We start from the raw sequence: 23,279 nt of genomic DNA, 5'->3' as shown, positions 1-23,279 counted from the left end.
AAAACTTGATTCCTTGCATTTGCTCATTGCAAAAGTTGAATAAATCCACCGGGGTCAGTATTTGGTTTTCAGTTGGGCGTTGAAGACTGGCACGAGCTGCCAACCTCTTTGCTGTCCCTCCAATCCCATCACAGGGCGACTTTCCATGACTGGTACCAAAAAAATTCCATTCAGCGCTGATATTGAAATCAGCATTGTGGTGGCACAAGTTGAGAAAATGTTTGTACTGGGCTGCAGATCCATCGCTGAAGTAGTGGATATGACGAATCCCATAGATGAGAGTCTTGAGATACTCCACAATTACTGTTAAGAAAGTGTGGACTGCAACTGTGTCATGTCGTGAGCAATCGCTGATTATGCACAAGCTGATGTTCTGCGCAGCTTCACCATTTAACTCCTTGAAGTAAATTACAAATGGGTGTACTGTAGCGTGACTATTTTCCCGGTGGAAACCTTGAATGGCTTCTTGAGCAATAAATGAGTAATTTTCAGCAAAGTCCATAAGGATCACAAGCTCTCCAGGTCTCAGATTTTCCTTCAACGATTTCAGAAAGCAACTTTGATGCTTGGCGATGTAGTGATGGCTACATAGTTTAGAAATTTTCAAAACCAATTCTTCAATGAAATCTTCTATAGTCAATTGTTTGGTATCAAGCATGTCTCGATCAGTGTGAATCCATTGTTTGAACTCAATAATATCTTCAGGGTCACTGTTGACAAACACATTGACTAGAAATTCTTTTAAAACTTCAGGACCCGGGCATTTATCACAACGGCCTAGCATACAGTCCTTGGATTCAATTCCACAGAGCATTTTGCATATGAGCTCTTTGTAATCATCATTGACTGGGCATGCTGCAAGCATTAGTTTGACATTTTGGTGAATGGTACTCACACAAACGGAATGTGTTCCAGCAGATCCAACGGTTACGCATCACTTTGGCCGACGCTCACAAAACTTGGAAAATCCAATTTCAGGGCCATTCCGATCCCGATAGGCAACAAACATTTCCCTCATATTGAAAATAGTCACGCTACAGTGCACCCATTTGTAATTTACTTCAAGGAGTTAAATGGTGAAGCTGCGCAGAACATCAGCTTGTGCATAATCAGCGATTGCTCACGACATGACACAGTTGCAGTCCACACTTTCTTAACAGTAATTGTGGAGTATCTCAAGACTCTCATCTATGGGATTCGTCATATCCACTACTTCAGCGATGGATCTGCAGCCCAGTACAAACATTTTCTCAACTTGTGCCACCACAATGCTGATTTCAATATCAGCGCTGAATGGAATTTTTTTGGTACCAGTCATGGAAAGTCGTCCTGTGATGGGATTGGAGGGACAGCAAAGAGGTTGGCAGCTCGTGCCAGTCTTCAACGCCCAACTGAAAACCAAATACTGACCCCGGTGGATTTATTCAACTTTTGCAATGAGCAAATGCAAGGAATCAAGTTTTTTTTTTTGTTCCAAAAGAAAAAATTGACGAAATACGGGTAGTTCAAGAGGAAAGGTTCAAAGATGGACATACAATTGCTGGAACAAGAGAAAATCACCAGTTTGTGCCAATTGATGACAAAAAGATTCGCATTTCAAGGGTGTCAAACGACCCATCATCTTTCATTGCCCATGTAGATAGATCGGTCAGATCAGAAATGCCTTTTGTGCCAATTGCAAACCTCCAGCCAGGGCAATACATTGCCTGCATTTACGTTAGGAACTGGTGGATTGGAAATATTTCTGAAATTTCAGTCGACGAACATGATGCATTAATAAATTTTATGCATCCTCATGGACCAGCTAGCTTCTTTCACTGGCCTGTGAGAAATGATACATGCTGGATTCCCGAGCAGTCAATCATTGCAATAATTCCAGCACCAGCTGCAACAGCAATGGGCCGACAATACAGCTTCTCTGAACCGATTATGTTGCAAATTCAGCAACAATTCCAGACCACTTAGACTGAACATTATGGCTTGGGAACCAGCAAAAGATACCCAATATTAGGCTTGGGATCCTAGGCAAAGACACCCACCCTCAGGCTTCGGAACCTGCGATAAAGAGACCGCCCGAGGCTCGCCTTACACGGCTATCGGCCATGGCTCCTAGGCGAAGGGGCTGCCAATTCTCGAAAGACAGCATTATTACAATTCTTAATAGGATTATAATACCAATTCTTAGGGAATTGGTTGTGGTATAACCACCATGGACCAACGCAAGGGTTTGAATAGTGCAGTTACCATTCATTGCATATTAATAAATAACACCATGTTCAGTGGCATTTTTCATTTCTTAAACTGAGAGACTCCAAAAAAACAAACAATGATCCTTGTAGAGAAAAATGTGCTCTTTCTAATGATATCAGAATTAATATATTTTAGGGGTACCCTTTTTGAGAAATTTGACCTAATAATAGGTAAAATTCGGGTTTTTTACATTTTTCATCATGTGGGTGTGAATATTTCCACAAATACATATGCTTTGACCGTGATATTGCAGCAATGCAAAGTCATGTAGATGTTTGGTGTACAGGGCAAAGCACCAGTTACTATTGGTTTTTGGTCTTGAGTTATATATGGGCAAAGTTCGGCATAAATTTTATGCGACGCGTTTTTCAAGCTACTTTGACACAAAATTGCGGCCGAAATATTGTTTTGTCATAGCCGGTAATAATTTTATCGTATTTAGCACCAAAAGTTGAGCTAGTATGCCTAATTTCAGCATCATAGCCAGTATAGAACTCTAATGGCTATGTGCCAAAGTTTGCAAAATCCACTTAGCTGAAGCCGCAGGCTTGGTGGAACCTCCAGTGAAAGGTCAACAGTGCCCAATGTATTTGTGATCTGGCCCTAAAAATGTACAGAACCTCTTTTCAAACATACATGTACATCCTTATAAATTTTCAGCAAAATCGGAGAAGGTCGAGTGGGGACGATTTTTAAAACTGGTCCACTTGATGTGGAATGACCCAGTTATATTCTTATACATAGGAGCAGTATTATAGTACAGTATATACTCGAGTATAAGCCGAGATTTTCAGCCCATTTTTTTGGGCTGAAAGTCCCCCTCTCGGCTTATACTCGAGTCATACCCGGGGTCGGCACGGGAGGGGGAGCAGGGGCTGTGTAATTATACTTACCTGCTCCCGGCGCGGTCCCTGCATCTTCCAGCGCTGCATCTTCTTCCTGTATTGAGCGGTCACATGGCACCGCTCATATACAGTAATGAATATGCGGCTCCACCTCCCATAGGGGTGGAGCCGCATATTCATTACTGTATATGAGCGGTGACGCTGCCCGCTCAATACAGGAAGAAGAAGCGGGGACGCAGCGCCAGGACCAGGTAAGTATACGGGGAGGGGGAGCGCTGCGCTGCGCGATAGTCACCTGCTCCTCGGTCCGGGTGTCGCTCTGTCTTCAGCCGTGACACTCAGGTGAGAGGGCGCGGTGACGTAGTCAGTGCGCGCCCTCTGCTGAGCGTGAGTGCCGAAGACGGAGCCGCACGAGGAGCAGGTGACAGTGCCGGGGTCCTGAGCGAAGAGAGGTGAGTATGTGATTTTTTTTTTTTTATGGCAGCCACAGCATATGGGGCAAGTGGCTGTGCGGAGCATCTTATGGGGCCATAACACTTGTGTAGCATTATATTGGGCAAATATCTCTATGGAGCATCTTATGAGGCCCTTATTACCCTTTATGCAGCATTATATGGGGCATATTTTAATATGGAGCATCTTATGGGGCCCATCAAACTTTATGGAGCATTATATGGGGCTCTTGATTCAATATGGATATTCAAAAACACTTAACCTTCTGATGTCTCAATTAATTTTACTTTTATTGGTATCTATTTTTACTTTTGAAACTTACTGGTAGCTGCTGCATTTTCCACCCTAGGCTTATACTCGAGTCACAAACAATAATCATTAAGCTTTTGATATAATAAGTGGCCGAGAGCATGGTCATAATCCACCAAAAACGCTCTCCCTATTATCAAAACATGAAGTCGTATACACAAGAGTGTCACTCCTAAATTCAAATATATTACACTAGCGAAAAAAGGGGAGTGTTGACACCAAAATATAATAGAGAAAATGTACAAATTTTATTAATAAATACATACAAGGAAAATGACCTATACATACAAAAGCATGGAGGACTATAAAAAATTCCACCATGCGGAGAGGAGGAAAAGCCAACCGATACACTAATGGTAAAGCACGTTGATGCACATACATCCTGGATAGTGTTGCACTTCCCCTTTGAAAAAGCTATTAACGCGAAACGCGCGTCAGGGGTAGTGGGAAGGCCACGCTGATGCAGACTTTATGATGGGTAAGTGCAGATAACTTTGGTGATATGTTGTATCCAGGATTGTATGATTTACTTAAACAGGGCCTGTGCGGCACCGGAGGGATGATCCCTCATTACTTGTATTCCTCTTAATCCTGATTCACTTTTACCCTCTGAACCATCCACCCAGGTCGTATGTGCATCAACGTGCTTTACCATTAGTGTACCGGTTGGCTTTTCCTCCTCTCCGCATGGGTGGAATTTTTTATAGTCCTCCATGCTTTTGTATGTATGTCATTTTCCTTGTATGTATTTATTAATAAAATTTGTACATTTTCTCTATTATATTTTGGTGTCAACACTCCCCTTTTTTCGCTAGTGTATTATACTCGAGTCATTAAGTTTTCCCAGTTTTTTGTGGTAAAATTAGGGGGGTCGGCTTATACTCGGGTCGGCTTATACTCGAGTATATACGGTAGTTATATTATTGTACATAGGAGCAGTATTATAGTAGTTATATTCTTATACATAGGAGCAGTATTATAGTAGTTATATTCTTGTACATAGGGGCAGTATTATAGTAGTTATATTCTTGTACATGGGAGCAGTATTATAGTAGTTATATTCTTGTACATAGGGGCAGTATTATAGTAGTTATATTCTTGTACATAGGGGGCAGTATTATAGTAGTTATATTCTTGTACATAGGAGCAGTATTATAGTAGTTATATTCTTGTACATAAGGGGCAGTATTATAGTAGTTATATTCTTGTACATAGGGGCAGTATTATAGTAGTTATATTCTTGTACATAGGGAGCAGTATTATCGTAGTTATATTCTTGTACATAGGAGCAGTATTATAGTAGTTATATTCTTCCACATAAGATGCAGTATTATAGTAGTTATATTCTTGCACATAGGAGCAGTATTATAGCAGTTATATTCTTGTACATAGGGGGCAGTATTATAGTAGTTATATTGTACATAGGGGGCAGTATTATAGTAGTTCTTGTACATATGGGCAGTATTATAGCGTCAGTGCTCGGCATTCGGCCATGTTTGTGACTTGCAGACAAACTGTACATGGTATTCTTTCTTTCCTTCCTTGTACGTTCACGGTCTTTTCTTGTGTCCGGTGTTTTTCGCTTGCTCTGGGGTGTCTGTATAGTACACGCTCTTCTCTGATGGCGGTGTTTCCTCCGCAGGGTGACGTCACACTGAGATGTATTGTCACAGACTGCCCGAACTTCACGGAGCTCCAGAACCCTAACGTGGCAGTTCACGTGTTTCCCAGTAACTTCTCTATGGTACGGCTGTGGCTTCGGCAGACCGGGCAGAACTTTGGTGATCTGGACCTCGCTGCCCGGCAGGTTCTGGACATGAGCCCTTCGGAGAGGTTTGGGATGTGTGCTGATCACTTTTCCCCAACTAATTACACAATCCGCGGGACGGAGGTGAAGCTCAAGCCTGACGCTGTGCCAACCATATTTCCTGGTCTGCAAAGAAACCTGGTGAAGGAGGAGGAGGTGGAGGTCCCGTTCCAGTCCGATCCAAGCTGCGGTGGATCAAGAGAAGCAGTCACTGTGTACGCCGATAAGAGCCACAAACTGAGGCATGTCTCCACCAGCACTGACCCTTACTGGGGGGTCCGCAGCATTGGCCTTCTCACCAGACCCATTCTTGTCCGCGAAGCGTCAACATCCACGCGGTTTGGAAGGTTCTTCACTCCTTTGAAGGCTCGGCCGTGCACGTCCGACAAGGCCGTCCAATGCTCCGAGTTCTTACTGAACCGTGGGGATGACTCCTGGAGCGTCAGACCTGACTACCTCTATCGGTTTGGTCCTGCGGTCCCGCCCAAAGACATGACTACGGGGGGCACCCAAACAGTGGCTCCAACGCAGGAAGCGGAAGAGCAGAAATGGTCCGACTTACTGCAGGGGTCAACGTCAGACAATTCCCAGTTACCCAGGAACGTCCCCGTAAAAGACAGCAGGTTGTTCTTTGCAATGGAGGAAGTGATGGTAAGTCTCCGTGTCGGCTATACCTCCTGCTTATAGATGCTGCACCCCGACTATATACACGGCCATATGGACGCTGCACCCCCGGACTATATACACGGCCATATGGACGCTGCACCCCCGGACTATATACACTGCCATATGGACGCTGTACACCCGGACTATATACACGGCCATATGGACGCTGCACCCCCGGACTATATACACGGCCATATGGACGCTGCACCCCCGGACTATATACACTGCCATATGGACGCTGTACACCCGGACTATATACACGGCCATATGGACGCTGCACCCCCGGACTATAACCCTTGGCCATATGGACGCTGCACCCCCGGACTATATACATGGCTATATGGACGCTGCACCCCCACACTATATACATGGCCATATGGACGCTGCACCCCCGGTCTATATACACGGCCATATAGACGCTGCACCCCCTGACTATAAGCCAAGACCATATAGGCGCTGCACCCCCTGACTATGCACACGGCCATATGGACGCTGCACCCCCGGACTATATACATGGCTATATGGACGCTGCACCCCCTGACTATATACACGGCCATATGGACGCTGCACCCCCGGACTATATACACGGCCACATGGATGCTGCACCCCCAGACTATATACACGGCTATATAGACGCTGTACCCCCTGACTATAACCCTTGGCCATATGGACGCTGCACCCCCTGACTATAACCCTTGGCCATATGGACGCTGCACCCCCTGACTATAACCCACGGCCGTATGGACGCTGATCCCGTCCCTGTAATCTAAGTGTATACGAACTCTGCACCGCGTCCCCTTAATCCAAGTGTATATGGACGCTGCACCCCGTCCCTGTAATCCCAGCCTATACGGACGCCCTGTTTTCTCTCCTCAGGTCTCGCTCATGCAGCATTTGCTGAACACTCCGTTTATTGAAGAAGCCTCCAAGATGGTGACACAGAAGTTCCTGCATCAGATCCTGGAGATCGTGGCCCTTCTGACCGGAGACGTAAGTTTGCCCGTGGTCGTGTTCTCCTCTGTCCTGTGACCGGGACACGTTTACACCGTGCCATGATTTCCGTCCATGTCAGGACTTGTGCGTGTCCACCTTCCGCCTCCATTAACCATTTACAGCCATCCGTGGGTTTTTGGGGTCTTCGCTCCTGCAGGGTAATGATTGTTAACAGATACTTTTGTGACTAACATCAGTGTCCTCTTGTATAGAAATGGCTGCTTGCTGATCGCGAGGACCCCCCCGACAATACTAAGGAGGTGAGTGTGACAGTGCCCCTCATACGTGCCGTGGTGGTCTCACCAGCGGTCACCCTGACTTCTTATGTGGCAGGTGCCGGTGAAGTGTGACGACATCGCCATGTATTTCTCCACCGAGGAGTGGGACTATATTAAGTCTCACAGGGAGCTGTACGGCGATGTGTCCGTGGAGGAGGAGGACGCCGTCACAGAAATGGCGGACGATACAGACTCAGGTAGGCTCCACTGACCACGTCAGACGCCATCTTGTGGTTGGAAAACGATAAATGTGTAAAAATCATGGCTTCCCTTTTCTCTCCCATCACAGATGAATCTGGCAGCGAGGAAGAAGGCAAAGCGACCACAAAGCAGCCGAACTCCCCGGAATGGCTGCCGGACGGGGTGGTCAGCGAGTACAGCGAGTCCGAGCTGCTTTCAGAAGACGAGGATGGCGGGGACTCGATGCTAGGGGATGAGGACTTCTCCATTCTTCCAGGCTCGTCCGGTGACGCTGCACCCAACGGAGGCTCCAAACTGAAGAAATACCATTTACTCCGTGGAAAGAGCCGAATCTACCACTGCAAGAAGTGTGACATGACCTTCCCCAAGAGACTGGCCTTCAGGAGGCACCTCAAGTCCCAGAAGCACATAAAGAGTTACGAGGTGGAGGAGGTGGACGTGGAGTGCGAGGACTGCGGCCAAGTGTTTGTCACCAAGTCCTTGTTGATCAAGCACCGGGCGGAGAACCACGCGGTGAAACGCTACGCCTGCACCATCTGCGGCATCCAGTATGACTACAAGTCCCAGTTCATCATCCACCAGCGGGCGCACACCGGAGAAAAACCCTTCGAGTGTGACCAGTGCGGAAGGAAATTCGGCCATAAGTGCAGTCTGCTGGTTCACCAGAGGAGGCACACCAAAGGCAAGACCATCTCCTGCAGCAAGTGCGACCATCGATTCGACACCAAGTCCCAGCTGGCGAAACACGAGAAGATCCACGACCACGAGAAGCCAATCATGTGCCGCCTGTGCGGGAAACGCTTCGCTCACAAGTCCCACTTCATGAAACACAAATGGGCATTCCACCATGAAGAGGTCTGAGGGCCGGAGACATGGCTGCTGCTTGTACGATATTGTATAGGCGTCCTTTCACCACAAGTGCCGCCGCGCCGGATCCCGGCTGCTTCTCAAGATAAAAATAAGACTAATTCTTTGAACTTTTGAGAGTTTTTTTTTTTTTTGTCAGTCATCCATAGGGCGGCATGCACTTCTCGGTTGTTACGCTTCCTTTTCGTCCCCTCCGGGTTTCGGCATCAGTGAGTAATGTCAGAGCTTAGAAACTGCATAGTGATGTCCGCGTTCATTGTCTGATCACGGCCTTGTGTCCATCACCCCTGCATTCAACCTCTATGGGATGGTTGGAGATGGTCTATAAATGCTTCAGACTTCTGTGACGCGTCCCCTGGTCTAGCATCTGGTAGGGTCACCACTCAGACCCCCAACATGCTGCTCCTCTCACTTCTACAACCATCTTGAGAAACGGGCTTTCTTGCTTATGACCTTCTTCCCCACCTCCCCAGCAGTAATCTCCATGACATGGACAGTGGAGAAGGTTTCCCCCGAATATGGACAAGTGGTGGAGAATGTCAGATGTGTGTGTCACGGCCCACCGCCCCTCATACATGTCGCCGCAGCCCCTGTCCATCCACTAATGGCAGCCGACCGGAGCAGTCTGTTCCCTCCATATTGTAGGATGGCTTTATCTCTTTACATTCCTTAGCGGGGTCTCTGGACCTCCAGTCACATTCAGTGGTGTTGGGGTCTGGGCCAGGACTGGTCACATTCAGTGGTGGTGGGGTCTCTAGTGGTGTCCGGGCCAGGACTGGTCACATTCAGTGGTAGTGGGGTGTAGGCCAGGACCAGTGGTGAAAAACAAAGTCCAAGAGAATTAAACCTCACATAGAATTGAGTAACAATCCCTTCAGTATAGACCATAAACTAATAGAGGTAACAAAGGAACAATATCCAATAAAAAAGAAAATTTTATTAATGATATCAAATATAAAAAACACAAAGTGCAGACCATAACAAAAAAAGAAAAGGACCATACATTTGGATGTATTAGATGCTCTAATGGCAAACCGTCTAGAATATGGGCGCATTAAATATTAATATCAAAAACAATTTTCATATAATATGCTATCCATTTCACATAGAATTGACCAGTGGTTGCACTAGCAGTGATATTATGCAGGCACACATCTATAAAAGTATGCTGCGATGCAGATGTGCGCCCGCTTGTAAACATGAGCCTGCTGAGTAGTGATATACAACATTACTGGAAATATCATAAGTATGGCCATAAATTACCTGCAGTCATGTTGCAACCAGGATGGATGGTCCAAACCCACACCCCGTCGCGCGTTTCATCGCCTCTGCAGTTTCGTCAGTTTGCATTGTTAGTGCAACCACTGGTTAATTCTATATGAAAGGGATAGCATGTTATATGAAAATTGTTTTTGATATTAATATATAATGCACACATATTCTATATGGTTTGCCATTACAGCATCTAATACATTTGGATGTATGGTCCTTTCCTTTTCTATGATCTGCAACTGTTTTGTAGTCTTTAAGACAGGTGGTATTATCTTGTCTGTACTGTTTTCTTACATGTAGGATATGTTTGTATTATTGTATTGGCACTTTGTGAGTGTTTTTTTATATTTGATATCATTAATAAAATTTGTAATTTTTATTGGATCATATTGTTCCTTCGTTATCTCTATTAGTTTACATTCAGTGGTGGTGAGGTCTCTAGTGGGGTACGTTATCATTGCCAGATCAGGGCCTTGTGTCCATCACCCCTGCATTCAACCTCTATGAGATGGTCTAGAAAGGCTTCAGACTTCTGTGGCACGTCCCCTGCTCTAGCATCTGGTAGGGTCACTACTCGGACCCCCAACATTCTGCTCCTCTCACGTCTACAACCATCTTAAAAAATGGGCTCGTCTTGCATATGACCTCCTTCTCCGCCTCCCCAGCAGTAATCTCCAAGCCATGGACAGTGGAGAAGGTTTCCCTGAATATGGCCAAGTGGTGGAGAATATCAGATGTGTGCATCACGGCCCACCGCCATCATACATGGTCTCTGCAGCCCCTGTGCATCCACTAATAGCAGCCGGCAGGAGCGGGGTTGTCTGCTCCCTCCATATTATAGGAAGACTTTATTTCATTACATTCCCTAGTGGGGTCTCTGGACTTACGGTCACATTCAGTGGTGGGATCTCTATTGGGGTATGGGCCAGGACTGGTCACATTCAGTGGACGTGGGGTCTGGGTCAGGACTGGTCACATTCAGCGGTGAGTGGTGGGGTTTGGGCCATGATCGGTCAAATTCAGTTGTGGTGGGGTCTGGGCCGGACTGCTCGTATTCAGTGGTGGGTTTCTAGTGGTGTCCGGGCCAGGATCGGTCACATTCAGTGGTGATGTGGTCTTTAGTGGGGTCTGGGCTAGGACTGGTCACATTCAGTGGTGGTGGGGTCTCTAGCGGGGTCCGGGTCACGACCGGTCACATTTAGTGGTGGTGAGGTCTGGGCCACGACTGGTCACATTCATTGGCGAGTGCTGGTGGGATCTCTAGTGGGGCTTGGGCAGAGCAGGTCACATTCAGTGGTGAGTTTAGGTTCCTACTGTTTTATATAAAGGAGCTGTCCAGGATAATGGGGAGGGGAATAGGTAGTACTAGTCAGGGACACCGTAGCGTTGTCCTAGTTTAGGATCCCTTTATCGCATCTCTCTCATGTTTATTTTTTTAACATTTGTTCTTTGATTAAAGCAGAGCCCTGTTTTGGGTCAGATCTCCATGTCCTTGGCGCCCCATTGTTATCAGTCCGTGCGCCTGTACCCACCCAGACCGGCTGATCTATGGGGCCATATAAGCAGGTGACGTTAACACAAGTCTTCACTCCCTGTCTGTGATTGTTGTAGAGGATGATCCTATATGAAGTAACAATAAAAGCAATGTGGAGCTTGTTTGGAGGCTGATATATCCCCCACCACACACTTTGCCGCGGCGTGGCATCCCGTCGTGCGTAGTGATGTCATAGCGTCATATCGCCGGAGCCATTTGGAAGATGTGGAGCCCGCGAGTCCAGACTACCCTGCACCAGGTCAGTTTTGTCCCGTATGTTCTGTTCCTGCCATGATGTGAGTCCCATCCCAGGCTAGTAGAAGGGGGAGTCTGGTGGTGAGGGGGCTCCACAGACATTTTGTAAAAGCCCGGACCCCCAGCACTTCCATGGTTTCAATACAGGAGACTCCGGGAAAAAGGCTGCCTCCGTCGGCGCATGCACACATTTCGATCACGACTCCCTCAAAATCTCATCGTAGGAACTTAACCTGAGAGGTCGTGAACAATAGTGACCAACACATTTACAAAGGATATAAAGTCTACACACCCTTCATAAAATGACATTTTGCAGGGAAAATAAAACTACACTATTGTGGTTGCATAAGTGTGTGCACCCTCATATAATAAGGGCTGTGGTTGAGCCCAGAATCAGCCGATCACGTTTCCCCCATGTTACATAAGTCAGTGCTCGGCCGCCATCATTTACAGCGGCTGATTAACTCCAGAGAAAGTGTCGCTGCTCTAGGATTTTCCTGACCGTAAACAGCTGACAACACAGCAAAAGGATCTCATTGTGGAAAGCTGTCAGGATAAGGTGCTTAAACATTTCCAGACATTAGCTCTACCATGGACGTTGTGAGGACGTTGTCAGCAAGGGGCTGAAATTTGGCACCACAGTGATCTTACCCAGAGCTGGACGTCTTTCAGAAATTGATGAAAAGACGAGAAGATCGGGGCTGGAGGTCAACAGCAACATTAAAGGAGCTGCAGGGATTTCTGGCCGGTACTTGCTGTGTCCTGCATCTGACCACAACCTCCCCTATTCTTCATATGTCCTGCTTATGGGGTCACGGTCAAGATGGAAGCCTTACCTCTGCCAAAACCTCCATCAAGTTGGCCAGAAGCAGGAAACGTGTTCTGTCTGCTGAAACCGAGGGGGAACATTACTTCCGAAAGGTGCAAAGTGGACACTGGTCAGCACCAGAAGATCACCATCCCCACAGTGAGGCATGGTGGGAGCAGCATTGGTTTTCGGCAGCTACAACTGGTGCTTTAGACAACGGGGAGGGGATTATGGACAGAACAAATATCAGTCAATTTTACAACAAAAGTTGAAGATAAAGAGGAATTCACCTTTCAGCAGACAATGACCCTAAGTGACCTCCAAATTAATAAAACACGGCTTTACCAGGAGAAGTTGGAATTTCTGGAACAGTAAGGTAGACTGGTCTTTAGAACAGAACAATGGCGTAAAAAAACAACAAATGATGCAGTAGTTATTTTTTTTCAATACATTATAGCATAAATGAAGAGATTATGTAGGAACCCTTTTCAGAATTGCGGTAATCTGGTCATTACGCCATCATTTTGCTCTTTGTCTCAGTGGCGCCCTTGTGGTAACCCCTTGTTCTTTGTGCTGGTGGAGTGGAAAGTGCTTACCTATATTATGTACGCAGCCCACAGATTTCAATGGGGGAATGTAACTCAACCAGGGGGCCCAATTCCTCACCTGGGGGCCCGCGTTTTAGAAGCGACTGTCTGAAGTGCTCATTACTTTGTAAGAACTAGTCACTTAAATTTTGAAACATCCTTCCACCATTACCATAAAGGCAGCGTGCAGGGGCTCAGTGAAGGTGGCCTTCAAGGTAGTCAAGTACCTGATGGGATCAGTGAGATCATAGGAGAGCTGGCCGGCATCGTAATCCAGATAGATCCCTATTCTATTGGAGGAGACCTTGTCGGGAAGCAGAGTGGCTTTTCTGTCATGTTCCACGTACCACTGGTAAGACACGTATTTGAGGCACCAGGACTTCTCGTTCTCCCCGATGTACACATATCCTTTCCTGTCTATACTGGGATAACACTCCAATCCCCAGATTTCCTGACTTGCCGATTTCCACCACCCAGTAATGTCGTCCTGACGAGAAGACTCTACTGCTTAGAGCTTGAAAATAGTCAAATCTCTCGGCCATTTCAGGACGATTGTGTTGTTTATACCAGAGTTGAATTGCTCTCTGGTCCCTGGACATAGTGACGTTGTTAGAGACTGTGTCCACATCCAGTAGGAAGTCTACAGGTTTCAGCATATGGATCCACACGTTTGTGCCTGCGCTGATGTCCGATAAACCCGTTTGTAGAAAAAAAGAGATCTGATGGTCGTCAATGTCCTTGATGTTGTAGACCTCATCAGGGGCCCAGTCCTCAACGTTTCCTTATCCTAAGTCACGTAAGAAGTCCTTGTGTAGGACGGTCAGATGATCACTCGTCTTGCACATCTCTTCAATGTCGCGGATCTTCCTGGACAATTCTTGCCTCTTGACTTGGAGGTGGTTGATCAGGTCCTCGATTCTTTGAAGGACCTTCTTCTCTTGCTTGGAGATAACCTCCAGAGCTGTCATTTCTAAGTGATTCAGCTTCTTCCTGAGTTCTCGGAACAAGGAGTTAACTCTCTTTTCCATCTCTGCCGCTTTGTCTTCCACCCCTATTCTGCATTGCGCGAGATGTTGAATTTCTCTGTTGGCTTTCTCTCTCGCCATCAGAACTTTTTCCAGCTTTTGCTTCTTCATTTCCAAGGCTTCAAGCAGGAAATTCACGTTGTGTCCTTGGTGGTGTCCAGCTACAAAGCAGCTAATGCAGACACCGGTGGAATCATCCAAGCAGTAATATTCCAGGATCTTGTTGTGGACTGAGCATGTCCTGTGATCCAGGTTGATAGTGGGTTCTGAGAAGACATGTTGCGGAGACTGCTCTTCTGGAAGAGACGGGAGACAATCTATTACTTTGGCCAGGACTATCTTCTTGCAGAGCTTGGAGCGATCTCTGAACTCTGCTCCGCAGTCAGGACAGAAGTAAACTTTGGACTTTTGTGAATCCAGTTTGTGATTGATGCAGTCCCGGCAGAAGTTGTGTCCGCAGCTCAGGGTGATGGGGTCTGTGTACATGTTCTGGCAGATGGAGCAGCTCAGCACGTCTCTCAGATCAGCGGACACCATTGTTATCGGAAAGAGAAAGTAAAGTCAGCGGCTTCCTCAGTCTGAAACTTCCTCATCCATTGTCAAATACCGACAGATTTAAAGGGACATTGCAAAAAATAGTGGGCTTGGTCCTTACAGGACAGGAAGATCTTGTAGTTCAGGATGAGGTCAGGCCGGCTGCACGAGGCAAGAAAAGAACCACATGCTTGTCCTTGGCTCATGCCGGTTGAGCAGCTGGTGTGCCAGGACCTAACATTCTGTAAGAGAAGACCCCGTGATATGGCACCGCGCCTCACTAGACCTGGTAACGGGTAAAAATGTCCGTCCGCTGTCATATCCGTTATGTAGCACACTTCTCTTTTTCTCTCCTTTAGCTCTTGCACTACTGACACGATGGCTTCAGAAGCGAATGAAAGCAGATTTCACCAGTCTATATACATAATTGTATAGCTCCTAGACCTGATGAGCCTGGTGTATTTACTTCAAAGATTCATCTCAGAATGACTGTTCTAATCCTGATGTACAGTCCAACTATAGCGCAAGAACTAATGAGTGAGTGAGCCCCAAAACTGTGAGTGACACCTCCATGCATGAGAAGCCCCAACACACTGTGAGTGACCCCTCCATGGATGAGAAGCCCCAGCATATTGTGAGTGATCCCCTCCATGGATGAGAAGCCCCCACACATTGTGAGTGATCCCCTCCATGGATGAGAAGCCCCAGCACATTGTGAGTGATCCACTCCATGAATGAGAAGCCCCCGCACATTGAGTGATCCCCTCCATGGATGAGAAGCCCCCACACATTGTGAGTGACCCCCTCCATGGATGAGAAGCCCCAACACACTGTGAGTGATCCCCTCCATGGATGAGAAGCCCCAGCATATTGTGAGTGATCCCCTCCATGGATGAGAAGCCCATGCACATTGTGAGTGATCCTCTCCATGGATGAGAATATCCACACATTGTGAGTGACCCCTCCATGGATGAGAATATCCACACATTGTGAGTGACCCCTCCATGGATGAGAAGCCCCCACACATTGTGAGTGATCCTCTCCATGGATGAGAAGCCCATGCACATTGTGAGTGATCCCCTCCATGGATGAGAATATCCACACATTGTGAGTGACCCCTCCATGGATGAGAATATCCACACATTGTGAGTGACCCCTCCATGGATGAGAAGCCCCCACACATTGTGAATGACCCCCTCCATGGATGAGAAGCCCCCACACATTGTGAATGACCCCCTCCATGGATGAGAAGCCATAACACAATGTGAGTGACCCCCTCCATGGATGAGAAGCCCCCACACATTGTGAGTGACCCCCTCCATGGATGAGAAGCCTCCGCACATTGTGAGTGATCCCCTCCATGGATGACAAGCCCCAGCACATTGTGAGTGACCCCTCCATGGATGAGAAGCCCCCACACATTGTGAGTGATCCCCCTCCATGGATGAGAATCTCCCGCACATTGTGAGTGACCCCTCCATGGATGAGAAGCCATAACACAATGTGAGTGACCCCCTCCATGGATGAGAAGCCCCCACACATTGTGAGTGACCCCCTCCATGGATGAGAAGCCTCCGCACATTGTGAGTGATCCCCTCCATGGATGAGAAGCCCCAGCACATTGTGAGTGACCCCTCCATGGATGAGAAGCCCCTGCACATTGTGAGTGATCCCCTCCATGGATGAGAAGCCCCCGCACATTGTGAGTGATCCCCTACATGGATGAGAAGCCCCAGCACATTGTGAGTGACCCCCTCCATGGATGAGAAGCCCCCACACATTGTGAGTGATCCCCTCCATAAATGAGAAGCCCCCACACATTGTGAGTGACCACCTCCATGGATGAGAAGCCCCCACACATTGTGAGTGATCCCCTCCATGAATGAGCAGCCCCCACACATTGTGAGTGACCACCTCCATGGATGAGAAGCCCCCGCACATTGTGAGTGATCCCCTCCATGGATGAGAAGCCCCCACACATTGTGAGTGACCCCCTCCATGGATGAGAAGCCCCCGCACATTGTGAGTGACCTCCTATGTACGCACCCTGCGGTTCTGTCTCTGTGCGCACTCTGCGGTTCTGTCTCTGTGCGCACCCTGCGGTTCTATCTCTTTGCGCACTCTGCGGTTCTGTCTCTGTGCGCACTCTGCGGTTCTATCTCTGTGCGCACTCTGCGGTTCTATCTCTGTGCGCACCCTGCGGTTCTGTCTCTGTGCGCACCCTGCGGTTCTGTCTCTGTGCGCACCCTGCGGTTCTGTCTCTGTGCGCACCCTGCGGTTCTGTCCCTGTGCGCACCCTGCGGTTCTGTCCCTGTGCGCACCCTGCGGTTCTGTCTCTTTGCGCACCCTGCGGTTCTGTCTCTTTGCGCACCCTGCGGTTCTGTCTCTGTACGCACCCTGCGGTTCTGTCTCTGTACGCACCCTGCGGTTCTGTCTCTGTACGCACCCTGCGGTTCTGTCTCTGTACGCACCCTGCGGTTCTGTCTCTTTGTGCACCCTGCGGTTCTGTCTCTGTACGCACCCTGCGGTTCTGTCTCTGTACGCACCCTGCGGTTCTGTCTCTGTATGCACCCTGCGGTTCTGTCTCTGTGCGCACCCTGCGGTTCTGTCTCTGTGCGCGCACCCTGCGGTTCTGTCTGTACGCACTCTGCCGTTCTGTCTCTGTACGCACCATGTGGTTCTGTCTCTGTAAGCACCCTGCGGTTCTATCTATCTCTGTGCAAACTCTGCGGTTCTGTCTCTGTACGCTCCCTGCTGTTCTGTCTCTGTACGCACCCTGCGGTTCTGTCTCTGTGCGCACTTTGCGGTTCTGTCTCTTTGCGCACCCTGCGGTTCTCTCTGTGCGCACCCTGCGGTTCTGTCTCTGTACGCACCCTGCGGTCTGTCTCTGTGCGCACCCTGCGGTTCTGTCTCTGCGCACTCTGCGGTTCTGTCTCTTTGCGCACCCTGCATTCTGTCTCTGTACGCACCCTGCGGTTCTGTCTCTGTGCGCACCCTGCGGTTCTGTCTCTGTGCGCACCCTGCGGTTCTGTCTCTACGCACCCTGCGGTTCTGTCTCTGTGCGCACCCTGCGGTCTGTCTCTGTGCGCACCCTTCGGTTCTATCTCTTTGCGCACCCTGCGGTTCTGTCTCTGTGCGCACCCTGCGGTTCTGTCTCTATGCACCCTGCAGTTCTGTCTCTGCATGCACCCTGCGGTTCTGTCTCTGCGCGCACCCTGCGGTTCTGTCTCTGCGCGCACCCTGCGGTTCTGTCTCTGCGCGCACCCTGCGGTTCTGTCTCTGCGCGCTCTGCGGTTCTGTCTCTGTGCGCACCCTGCGGTCTGTCTCTGTGCGCACCCTGCGGTTCTGTCTCTGTGCGCACCCTGCGGTTCTGTCTCTGTGCGCACCCTGCGGTTCTGTCTCTGTGCGCACCCTGCGGTTCTGTCTCTGTGCGCACCCTGCGGTTCTGTCTCTGTGCGCACCCTGCGGTTCTGTCTCTATGCACCCTGCGGTTCTGTCTCTGCGCGCACCCTGCGGTTCTGTCTCTGCGCGCACCCTGCGGTTCTGTCTCTGCGCGCTCTGCGGTTCTGTCTCTGCGCGCACCCTGCGGTTCTGTCTCTGCGCGCACCCTGCGGTCCTGTCTCTGAGCGCACCCTGCGGTCCTGTCTCTGCGCGCACCCTGCGGTCCTGTCTCTGCGCACACCCTGCGGTTCTGTCTCTGCGCGCACCCTGCGGTTCTGTCTCTGCGCGCACCCTGCGGTTCTGTCTCTGCGCGCACCCTGCGGTTCTGTCTCTGCGCGCACCCTTCGGTTCTGTCTCTGCGCGCACCCTTCGGTTCTGTCTCTGCGCGCACCCTGCGGTCCTGTCTCTGCGCGCACCCTGCGGTTCTAGCTCTGCGCGCACCCTGCGGTCCTGTCTCTGCGCGCACCCTGCGGTTCTAGCTCTGCGCGCACCCTGCGGTTCTGTCTCTGCGCGCACCCTGCGGTTCTGTCTCTGCGCGCACCCTGCGGTTCTGTCTCTGCGCGCACCCTGCGGTTCTAGCTCTGCGCGCACCCTGCGGTTCTAGCTCTGTGCGCACCCTTGCTTCCATAGCAACAGACAAAGCCCAGTCTGTGGCGCGGCTACAATAAGATGGCCGCCGAGCTGAGGACATTGCTGCAGTGTGTGAGACACACCAACTAGCGCTCTGGTTATGGTTCCCGTCTATTGGCTGACAGTCCGGTGACGTAAACGACACTGATTGGTGAATCTTTTCTGAGCCTGTGTACGCCGGTCATGTGACTGCTTAGCTTCACAGTTGGGTTCGCAGCGCGTTATGCGCACGTCACATGACTGCTGAGCTTTGATCGTCTAGTCGCCGCTCTGAGTCTTCGAGCCGTGGACTCAGTGTAGCGGCGGTGACGCCGCCGGTGCTGCTCTTCTCGGTGCAGCCGGGAATCATGCCCCGGTCCAAGGACTTCTCGGAGGATGTGCGGAGGAGGGTGGTGGAGGCTCACGAAGCTGGGAAAGGCTACAAAACCATCAGTAAGATGTGTGAGCTGCACCACTCCACTGTGAGGAAGATCATCTACAAGTGGAAGGCCTTCAACACCATCTCCACACTTCCCCGGAGCGGGCGCCCCATCAAGTTGGCCACCGTCCTGCCCCACCTCCGGAGAGGTAAGGAGACTGCCGCTGCTCCAGGGACGGCCGCTGATTGGCTACTCATGTCACTGTCCTATTACCCACAGGTTGTCAGGGACAGAAAATTACAACAGAAGGTGTCAGAGTCAACGGGAAGGAGAGCACACAGGTGTCGGGTACGAGAGCGGAGAACACGCAGGTGTCTAGTACGAGAGCAGAGAGCGCTCGGGTGTCTGGTACGAGAGCGGAGAGCACGCTGGTGTCAGGTACGAGAGCGGAGAGCACGCTGGTGTCAGGTACGAGAGCGGAGAGCACGCTGGTGTCAGGTACGAGAGCGGAGAACACGTGGGTGTCTAGTACGAGAGCAGAGAACACGCGGGTGTCTAGTACGAGAGCAGAGAGCGCTCGGGTGTCAGGTACGAGAGCAGAGAGCGCTCGGGTGTCTGGTACGAGAGCGGAGAGCACGCTGGTGTCAGGTACGAGATAGGAGAGCACACGGGTGTCAGGTATGAGAGCGGAGAGCACGCAGGTCTCAGGTATGAGAGCGGAGAGCACGCAGTTGTCAGGTACGAGAGCAGAGAGCACACGAGTGTCAGGTACGAGAGCAGAGAGCGCTCGGGTGTCAGGTACGAGAGCAGAGAGCACACGGGTGTCAGGTACGAGAGCAGAGAGCGCTCGGGTGTCAGGTATGAGAGCGGAGAGCACACGGGTGTCAGGTACGAGAGCAGAGAGCACACGGGTGTCAGGTACGAGAGCAGAGAGCACACGGGTGTCAGGTACGAGAGCAGAGAGCGCTCGGGTGTCAGGTACGAGAGCAGAGAGCGCTCGGGTGTCAGGTATGAGAGCGGAGAGCACACGGGTGTCAGGTACGAGAGCAGAGAGCACACGGGTGTCAGGTACGAGAGCAGAGAGCACACGGGTGTCAGGTACGAGAGCAGAGAGCGCTCGGGTGTCTAGTAGGAGAGCAGAGAGCGCTCGGGTGTCTGGTACGAGAGCGGAGAGCACGCTGGTGTCAGGTACGAGATAGGAGAGCACACGGGTGTCAGGTACGAGAGCGGAGAACACGTGGGTGTCTAGTACGAGAGCAGAGAACACGCGGGTGTCTAGTACGAGAGCAGAGAGCGCTCGGGTGTCTGGTACGAAAGCGGAGAGCACGCTGGTCTCAGGTATGAGAGCGGAGAGCACGCAGGTGTCTGGTACGAGAGCAGAGAGCGCTCGGGTGTAGAGAGTGTTTGTGTAGCATTAATACTCTGCTACCCTCCTGGAGTTTCATCTGTGATGTTCTATTATTTGTGTCCTTTTTTCTTTTAATCTAGAAAATGAGAGCATAAAAATAGAAGAGGCGAGCGTCAGTGCGAAGAGCGAGGACTCGCGAGTCTCAGGTAAGTCATCTGTGCAGAATGTTAGTGGGACCATTCAATAGATGATGGTAATCTAAGAAGTTCCTTCACTGGTGTTTTTTGTGGCGATGAAGCTGCTGCTGACCTTCCCTGTGCGCTGTGCCCCGGCAGATGCTGCAGCTCATGGTCGCGTACTCCGCTCCTGGCGATCAGCTGGAGGGTGCCCCGCCCGTGTCACCTATAATACTGTGGTCACTTATGACTCCCCCTCGCCAGAAGCGGTGTACACGACCCTGCAGCATCTCTACATGGCCAGCGGGATACATGGGATACAGCAAAGACTGTTTAAAAAAAATGCTCAAAACATCCAATTGATGAACTGCTGAATTTTTGAGGATTTGCTGATTAAAATGTAGTTTTGTTTGTGGGACAACCCCTTTAATTGTGCGTCTGCCATGGCTGCTCCTGTCGCCCCTCGAGCTGCAGGATACTGATGATGTCGCGGTCCTTGTTTGTCAGGTACGGACCATGGTGCAGACTGCGGCGGCGTCGCAGCGGCGGGGGAGGACAAAGCCTCCATGACTCTTGCGCTCCCTGATGTTTCCACGGTCACAAGGAAGACGACAAAAAGAATAAGGCGGAAAGAAAAGCTGAACTGTAACCGCGAGCTGGGACCAGCCCCGCCACCTGCAGAGCGTCACATGGAGGTAATGCTCTGCTGCGAGATCTGCGGAACCTGCTGCACCACAGAAACCGATCTGGAAAGTCACCAGGCGCAGCACCTGGACAAGACGCTGCACCAGTGCGAGGAGTGCGGGAGAGCCTTCCAGACCGCCGCCGGCCTGAGAGCACACCGGAAAAGAAAACATGGCTGCTGAGCGCCACCTGCCCCATGGCATGCTGGGAGGAAGTGATCACGTGGGATCGGCTGTCAGCGGGTGGCCTGCTAAACGCTGTGACTGCTGAACCCTAACGGATGGAGGGGACACTTCTGTACATTTGGTAGATGACCCCTGCTCTAGGGGTGTCCTGATTCTCTCCTGTCCACAGCCCTCGGCTCCTCTTCTGGCCACAGCCCTCACCTCCTCTCCTGGCCGCAGCTCTTCTCTTCTTAACACAGTCCTCGGCTCCTCTCCTGGCTGAAGCTCTTCTCTCCTGAACACAGTCCTCGGCTCCTCTCCTGGCAGAAGCTCTTCTCTCCTGAACACAGTCCTCGGCTCCTCTCCTGGCCGCAGCTCTTCTCTCCTGAACACAGTCCTCAGCTCCTCTCCTGGCTGAAGCTCTTCTCTCCTGAACACAGTCCTCGGCTCCTCTCCTGGCTGAAGCTCTTCTCTCCTGAACACAGTCCTCAGCTCCTCTCCTGGCTGAAGCTCTTCTCTCCTGAACACAGCCCTTGGCTCCTCTCCTGGCTGAAGCTCTTCTCTCCTGAACACAGCCCTTGGCTCCTCTCCTGGCCGCAGCTCTTCTCTCCTGAACACAGTCCTCGGCTCCTCTCCTGGCCGCAGCTCTTCTCTCACGAACACAGTCCTCGGCTCCTCTCCTGCCCGCAGATCATCTCTCCAGAACACGGCCATCTGCTCCTATCCTGGCCGCAGTTCTTCTCTCCTGAACACAGCTCTCGGGTCTTGGCCACAGCTTTTCCCTCCTCGTCGCAACTCTTTGCTCCTGGCTGCAGCCCTCGACTCCTCTCCTGGCCGCAGCTTTCATCTTCGCTTCTCCATCCAGGATCTTATTTTCTATTTATCCTTTTTTTTTTTTTTTTTTTGCAGGAAGTAACTCTAATGGGAACACTAACCGAGGGCGGAGGCTACAGGAGGGATTTTTTAAAAATTATCATATGAATTTTTTTATTCCTTATCTTGTAGAAAGTTATAAAAATGCACAAAACCCTGCACTTGAGCATATGTTTGTTCTGTAGGGGGCGCCATCTGTGATGGCATCTGTGCAGTGTATGCACTGCCGTGAGAATTCTGAGTGGGTGCAGTGACTCCTCACGGGACCAGCTCTTCCTGGGTAACAGGGAGTTACTGAGCGGACCCCCACACAACCGCTGTACCCAATGTGGTCGATGATATACTTCCAGACGGGGCTGGACTGGGGCTGAATTTCAGCCTGGGGATTTGACAGCACACAGGCCCACGCCGGCTCTGTCATGTTTCCCATCTGGGGTCTGTTACTAATATTACCGCTATGACCAGTGCCCCCGCACATGATACCAGTGTCCGTGCAGAGTAATAATGTTCCTGAGCTGGGGAGTCAGAAATCACAGGACCCCAAAAGTGCTATCACAGCACATGGGCGCAGTCACAGACCAGACCTAGCAACTTCTAAAGACGCTGAGAGAGACGGGTGCTGGGCACTTATTACACCCTACTGAAGCCCCTTAGTGTTCTCACCCACTATGATTTCCATTTCATGGCCTTCACTGCATAATGTTCTTGCACTCTATACACTTCTGCTCCCGATATCACACCGACCTTTTTAGAAAACACCAGTGATTGTCTTACCGCTGTCTCTAACATCATGTCCTCCCTCTATCTGAAACTAAACCTGTCAAAAACTGAACTCCTCGTGTTCTCTCCCTCTACTAACCTACCTTTGCCTGACATTGCCATCTCCGTGTGCGGTTCCACCATTACTCCAAAGCAACATG

General features: G+C 50.1%; 3 protein-coding genes across 9 annotated transcripts in view; 2 read left to right on the top strand and 1 right to left on the bottom strand.

Annotated features, from left to right (window-relative positions):
• The window catches only part of LOC138663105 (uncharacterized), a 142,664-nt gene extending 131,067 nt beyond the window's left edge, over window positions 1-11,597 (top strand). For 2 of the 4 annotated variants that reach the window (XM_069749208.1, XM_069749205.1), the window contains exons 4-8: window positions 5,500-6,315; window positions 7,207-7,320; window positions 7,536-7,583; window positions 7,657-7,798; window positions 7,891-11,597. In XM_069749208.1, the coding sequence (XP_069605309.1) occupies window positions 5,500-6,315; window positions 7,207-7,320; window positions 7,536-7,583; window positions 7,657-7,798; window positions 7,891-8,663 (1,893 nt within the window). In that variant the 3' untranslated portion in view covers window positions 8,664-11,597. The remainder of the gene's footprint in view (window positions 1-5,499; window positions 6,316-7,206; window positions 7,321-7,535; window positions 7,584-7,656; window positions 7,799-7,890) is intronic. The other 2 variants (XM_069749207.1, XM_069749206.1) reach the window with 1 other exon arrangement.
• A 1,247-nt stretch (window positions 11,598-12,844) lies between these two features.
• On the bottom strand, window positions 12,845-15,059 carry LOC138667384 (E3 ubiquitin-protein ligase TRIM39-like). Its single transcript, XM_069755613.1, has one exon. It carries the CDS (start codon window positions 14,685-14,687, stop codon window positions 13,908-13,910), a length of 780 nt encoding a protein of 259 aa, XP_069611714.1. The 5' UTR covers window positions 14,688-15,059; the 3' UTR covers window positions 12,845-13,907.
• A 3,866-nt stretch (window positions 15,060-18,925) lies between these two features.
• Window positions 18,926-22,518, top strand: LOC138663101 (zinc finger protein 82 homolog). 4 transcript variants are annotated; one of them, XR_011318119.1, is made up of 5 exons: window positions 18,926-19,322; window positions 19,394-19,552; window positions 20,603-20,668; window positions 21,146-21,628; window positions 22,396-22,518. XR_011318119.1 is itself a non-coding variant. In XM_069749196.1 (5 exons), exons 1-5 carry the CDS (start codon window positions 19,103-19,105, stop codon window positions 21,502-21,504), a joined length of 774 nt encoding a protein of 257 aa, XP_069605297.1. In that variant the 5' UTR covers window positions 18,926-19,102; the 3' UTR covers window positions 21,505-22,518. The 4 variants fall into 4 exon arrangements, 3 of the variants coding, with proteins under 3 accessions (XP_069605297.1, XP_069605296.1, XP_069605298.1); XM_069749196.1 differs by adding an exon at window positions 19,553-19,582 and having other exon boundaries at window positions 19,394-19,492; window positions 21,146-22,518; XM_069749195.1 differs by having other exon boundaries at window positions 18,927-19,322; window positions 21,146-22,518.
• Window positions 22,519-23,279: the final 761 nt, after the last annotated feature.

The sequence above is a fragment of the Ranitomeya imitator genome, chromosome 2 (genome assembly GCF_032444005.1).
Source record: "Ranitomeya imitator isolate aRanImi1 chromosome 2, aRanImi1.pri, whole genome shotgun sequence".
Lineage (NCBI taxonomy): Eukaryota > Metazoa > Chordata > Amphibia > Anura > Dendrobatidae > Ranitomeya > Ranitomeya imitator.
This window is presented reverse-complemented; position numbering and strand designations above follow the sequence as displayed.

Excerpts from the sequence above, each read along its gene's own strand:
- LOC138667384 (XM_069755613.1), bottom strand. The coding sequence starts at position 14,687 with ATGGTGTCCGCTGATCTGAGAGACGTGCTGAGCTGCTCCATCTGCCAG.
- LOC138663101 (XM_069749195.1), top strand. The coding sequence starts at position 19,103 with ATGCCCCGGTCCAAGGACTTCTCGGAGGATGTGCGGAGGAGGGTGGTG. Across the intron at positions 19,323-19,393 it reads CCTGCCCCACCTCCGGAGAG|GTTGTCAGGGACAGAAAATT; the intron begins GTAAGGAGACTG and ends TATTACCCACAG. Across the intron at positions 19,553-20,602 it reads GGAGAGCACGCTGGTGTCAG|AAAATGAGAGCATAAAAATA; the intron begins GTACGAGAGCGG and ends CTTTTAATCTAG.